Consider the following 5672-nt stretch of genomic DNA (forward strand, 5'->3'; position numbering starts at 1 on the left):
AGATAGAGGATGAATTTTGAAGTAATGACAAAATGGTCTTAACTTAATAACTTGGTCACTATGAATTCCAAAATCAGAAATTATCTTTCTGATGTGCAATGGTTTTTTTTTCTCTATATTCCTTGCATGACACTGGAATACCTCAGTTTTTTTTTTTTTTTAGTTTGTCAAGCTTCCTCTCCAATTTGATTCTGATTAACTTCTGAGAAAATTAATTAATCTCAAAGTCCTTCAAAACACTGTGCTCTAACAAAATATATGGCAAGCATAGTTCCAAATTGCAGATAACATCAAACCAGAACACCCATTTGTTTCGTTTTTCTTTTGGACACTAAACTCTCAACACATCAAATATGAAATATTCAAACGTGTATGTTTTGGTTGGTAAGAAGAATGAAAATAGAAAAAGGATGAATAAATAAAAAATAAGATTGAAAGTTTAGTTGTTCTGCAGAACAGAAATAAATTAAGAAAAATATATACATAATTTAAAAATCATGTAGTCAGATTGATTTGATAGAAAGCATAGAGAAATAATAGATCAACAAAAATAAGTCCTACAAATTACTTCTCCTATCTCATTCTCTCCCTCTCTACTCTGTTACACACACCCTTGATCATTCCTAACTTTTTCAACCTCAACTCCTTTATGAACTCAAACCCCATCTAAAAATTTCATAGTATTTCATCTTTTATAGATAGATTACTTCTCATTTTGTATGTATCTGCCACTATAAAGTTCTCTCTGTTTCTCATCAATTTTCTATGTTCACCTCCATTTTGTTAGCCTTTGGTTTCTGGTTATTAAAGATCTAAAAACGGATTTGGAATGGCTACAGTAATTAATTTCACACATTCACACAGTTAGGAAATCAGGACACTCGTCTTTATATTAGTGGACTGATAGAGATGCCATCACAATAAATAGAAAGGGAAAGTGTCGGTGAAGAGAGAGTAGCCGAAGGGACCATCACAAATGATCTTTCACAACTGAGGAGCTAAGTTAAGCATATTCAATTTGAAGGAACAAACTTAACACGCTTCATTTTTTTCATCTACAATACTTCAATTCAAATTTCTTGAGTAGAATCAAATTTCTTACGTAAAAATGTAATATAATGACAATGATAGAATGTATTTACATTTTATATAGACAACTGAAACGAAAAAGAACACAGCAACCACATGTTTGCAAGTGCAGGAGCTATATAAGGAAAATGTATTGAATTACACATACGATCAGAATCAGCTATAATGAGGATGCAGCAAAAACACTGAAAACTGATTATACAATAAGCCACATCAGAGCACAAATGGAGAAAAGAGTAAAAACCATAGACCACAAAGGTCTACTTCAAATATCCTAAATTCTATACATATTTTGTGGTTCATAGATACAAGAATCCTCCCTTTACATACCTTACTATTACAATGATCATCGATTCAAATCACCATATCCTCTTACCACTCATTGGTTATCCTCCTAGTCATCTTTTAGTCATTCACAAACTTCACTCATCTAAGCAAAATCAGGCTATGATCTCAAATTGCAATGTTGAGTTAAGCATCAACAAACAAACAGTGTTTTTTTTTTGTTTTTTTTTTTTTGTTTTTTTACATTTTACCCTCTACCATGGGTGTCAAGCCCTTCAGTTCTGCTGCGCACAATTCTGTGAAACACCTCCCTCACTTGTCGTTCCATAGGGTCCAATCCATCTTTCAAAGCTTCACAAACCCTTGAAACATCTTGCACTCGCTGCCTAACCTCTTCTCCCTTCTTCTCACTCAAAGGAAACTGCAGAGAATCAGCCAACTCATTGATCACTCTAGCACACTTCTCAATCTGGTGAATCTCCTTCAGCAACCCACATGTGTTCTTCCTCTCCCTCTTCTTTGACTCCTCCACGATCCGCTCGTGCAGCGCAACCACCGGAGCCGCCCACAGGAACTGCCTCGGAACAGAGAAATGGAGCCCCAGCCCGCGGTCCTGGCAGGGAATTGCAGCCACAAGTGCCCACATAACAAACACCAGAATACAACTCATTGTGTAAATAGGCAATGCAAGGCCATTGGTGGCAACAATATCATTAGCCTTAGGAGGGGACAAGTTGTTCCCAATGGCTTGGAGCTGCCTGGCAGCAGACCAATTCCTTGACACACTCCAAGAAAGTGACCTAAAATGCCCAAAGGAATTGTGCTGATTATTGCCATGGTGATGATCCCTTGAACCATTGTTGTTTCTACCAAAGGACCTGTTCCTATGAGCAATAGAACCACTGGAGTTGGATTCCTTATCATCAAGCATTCCAATGGCCAAGTCAACAAGAGCCTTCTTTGCGCGGCGAAATTGGCCCTCACCAATGCTCCTCTTCTGATCCAATGCACAGATAACAATCTCCAACAGCTTCTGCCACTGCCTAATCTGCTCAACCCCATCACGGATTGCGTTGCAAACATCAAGGGCCTTCACACTCCTCTCAAAAAACTCGCCCACCATGCGATCCAGGGAAGGGTGCCTCGATACCTGATCCCTGTGGTTGTGGAGAATCACCCTGAACTCCTCTTGGCAAGACAGCAACGAATCCAGCAGCTTCCTAACCCATGAAAGAGAGAGCAATTCCCCGCTTTCAACGGAAGATAGCTCCAGGAACCGCTCAGTCACATGCTTCTGAAACAAATCAAGCTCTTGCTCCATGCTTGAACCCTCCATGGAGTGAACCTGAACCCCGCGAAGATTCAGAACAGAACCTTGAAACTCCGCCGTAGTACGCATTCTCACACTCAAGGTTTTCAACAGCAGTTATAGTTTCGTCACGATCCTTAGTACTACGAGAAATTATGAAGAAAGGCGACAGATTCAACCAATTATAGCAACTCCAAAAACCTTTTAAGTTGTAGCCAAAATCACGATCGGACAGTTTTTCATAACCTTGCTTACCCAGAGAGGAAGATCACAGACCCAGTTGTCAAATAACAAATTGAATCGAAAAGTATGGCACTTTCTCTCCAAGTTTCAGCTTTAGTGAGAGACAATGGAATTGAACTCCCCAGGAAAAAGAAATTCCACTGCAAAAAAGGGAAAGTGCAGAACTTCGAATTGGGAGAACCCAGAAACGAAATTCGAATAGGATTGGGACCCAGTTGGGAACGAGGGAGTGGATTGAGAATGTAGGAAAAAGTGAGAAACTTGGGAGAGGAATGAGACAAAGGATCGAAGGAAGAAGAAAGGAAATTGGATGAGGGTTCTGAACTAGAGATAAGGGTTATTATATATTGGGGATAATCGGAATTTGGACCGCGTTTTAAAGTGGTTGGAAAATTAAACAAAAAAAAAACGAAAAAGCTTAAAAGAAAATCATTTGGTTAAAATTTATCTCCACAAGAGGCAGTGAATTTTTATTTTTTTTTGGTTATTAACTTTGATTTTTGGTTATTAACTTTGATTTTTGGTTATTAGCAGTTAAGGTTGTGTGAATGCCGTACACACGTTTGAAACACGGTGCCAATATCTCGTACGAAGGATTCATCGGTTCAATTCTAAATTCAATTTAATTGATGTTTGATAATAAGAAATTAAGACCAATATATATTTGTTAGAAAATAAAGCAACTAAATTATAATATTGTTGTCTTTAAACTTTTAAAAAGGATAAAGAAAAAAGTCTACAAACGAAGGTAGTAACAATTATTATTATACGAATTTCACAATGATAACTTATATTACTTTATAATTTTAGTTTCTTTCTTTGGCACACAAATTACCTTATATCTTAATAATTGATTAATACACAATAATTAAGTTTTTAAAATATGATAAATTATTTAACCAAATTGATCACTTTATTCTTGTGGTTAATTTGTAATTAATTTCTTATTAGAAAATGTTGAAGAGCTAATTGAATAATATAAAAAGAACAACATAATCTATCACGTCATGAGACATAAAACATAATCCATTATGTAATCCTTTACTAGTATTTCTTCATGGGTTCCATCTAATTAGAATGGTCAATTCACATACTTGCAATATTTCTTCATCCAAATTTTCATAAACACAAATGAACTACATGTATGATGAATCTTTACTTACGTTTCTCTTTATTCATTCTATATATTGCATAATATAGTTTAATTTAAAATTATTATTTCAAAACTCATATTTCCAGCACATCTACATTTAAAATTGATTTTAATTTTATTATGTTTTAAATTTATAGCCATTTTGATAATTTTTCTAACTTTAAGAAAATACTAAATATATTATATAAAAAGATGAACTATTTAATCAATATAATATAATAAAGGTCAAGTGTGCTATAATTATATCTATTAATTTTTCTTTCAATTTTACTTCTCATTCTCGTTTGGAAATGTTTGTACTATACTTTAATTTTTTTTAATTGATATGGGAATTTTTATATATACTTTGTCATTAATTACTCTAATATATTAAAATTAAAATTTTTAATTAACATGATTTAAATTTTATAAAATAATAACTTTATAGTAAATTTGTTAATCTTACTTCATGTCACTAGTAAAAAAATTGTGCTTTTAACTCATAGATTACGCTTCGATTTTAGAAATTGAAGCGTATCAAAACGCGGTGGCAGTTTCGTTATTTTCATCACATTATATGTATTGGTTGTCAATGAATTGATGCCTAAAAGGCATACTGCCTCGGTTCAATGAACAATCGAAACATAAACCCTACAACTATTACACCTAACTCAGACCTTTCAGCTGACACATTTTCAGTAGCAAAGATATTTCCCCAGTTGGCAGGGTGAACCGAGATATATAATCCTACATAAGGGGTTATTGCCTCGGTTGGGATGGGGAACCAAGGGATATAGGCCTGCCATCCCTGCCAAACCCTCTACCATCCCTTCAAATACCTTTGTCATGCCTGCCTTGGTTCAGAAGAATAGGCATGTTGCCTCAGTTAGCCACAAAACTGAAGCACTATCTCTTGTCAGCAACCTGCACCCCTCTGCAAGAGAACGTTCCAAATTAATGAAAAGTCAAATGATATTGCCTCAGTTCAGCGTAACCGATGCCATACACTATTCATGCTTTGGGTAGGCGGCCAATCGATGCCTATAGTGTTAAAATATTTTCAAAATTGAATTTTATTGAGTGCTTTAGGCATCGATTTAACTGAAAACTGAGGCAGTTGAGTGTTATTGCCTCGGTTAAGTGTAGGAACTGAGGTAATAACGTTTTTACATAGCCGAATCACGAAACAGTTTTCTTCTCAACCGAACTTTCCTCTTCCTCTGCTAATCTCCTCCATTGCTCCCGCCTACTCGCCGCTGTCCAAGTTGGGTGGCTCTATCAGTCGCACGAACTGTAGGAGCATTCTCTCTAAGTGTTGCTTCTTTCATCGTCCCCATCGCTTCGTCGTTGCTCCACTGCCTTTGTTGTTGTTTATCGCTGCCATGGTAAGTTCTTAAAACCCTTTGCATTTTCATTTGGTTGTGATTGATATATGGTATTTGTTTGATGTAGTATTTGATTGAAATTGGATTAACATTATATATATTATTTGATGTGTATAAGAAAAGTTAAATAATTATATATTGATTTAACATTATTTTGACATTAGAATCTAATTAAATTAGACATAGATTAAAAAACCAGTGTTAGAGTAATGTTTTTCGTATAATTAGG

At 35.3% G+C, this 5672-nt stretch overlaps 1 protein-coding gene across 1 annotated transcript; it reads right to left on the reverse strand.

Moving 5' to 3' along the window:
* Positions 1 to 1209: 1209 nt before the first annotated feature.
* On the reverse strand, positions 1210 to 3261 carry LOC106774399 (UPF0496 protein 4-like). The gene has a single exon (XM_014661383.2). The coding sequence runs from the start codon at positions 2771 to 2773 to the stop codon at positions 1622 to 1624; it is 1152 nt and encodes a 383-aa protein (XP_014516869.1). The 5' UTR covers positions 2774 to 3261; the 3' UTR covers positions 1210 to 1621.
* Between the last annotated feature and the right edge of the window lie 2411 nt (positions 3262 to 5672).

This window comes from Vigna radiata, chromosome 1 (assembly GCF_000741045.1).
Source record: "Vigna radiata var. radiata cultivar VC1973A chromosome 1, Vradiata_ver6, whole genome shotgun sequence".
NCBI lineage: Eukaryota > Viridiplantae > Streptophyta > Magnoliopsida > Fabales > Fabaceae > Vigna > Vigna radiata.

Coding starts and splice junctions, on each gene's coding strand:
- LOC106774399 (XM_014661383.2), bottom strand. CDS start 2,773: ATGCGTACTACGGCGGAGTTTCAAGGTTCTGTTCTGAATCTTCGCGGG.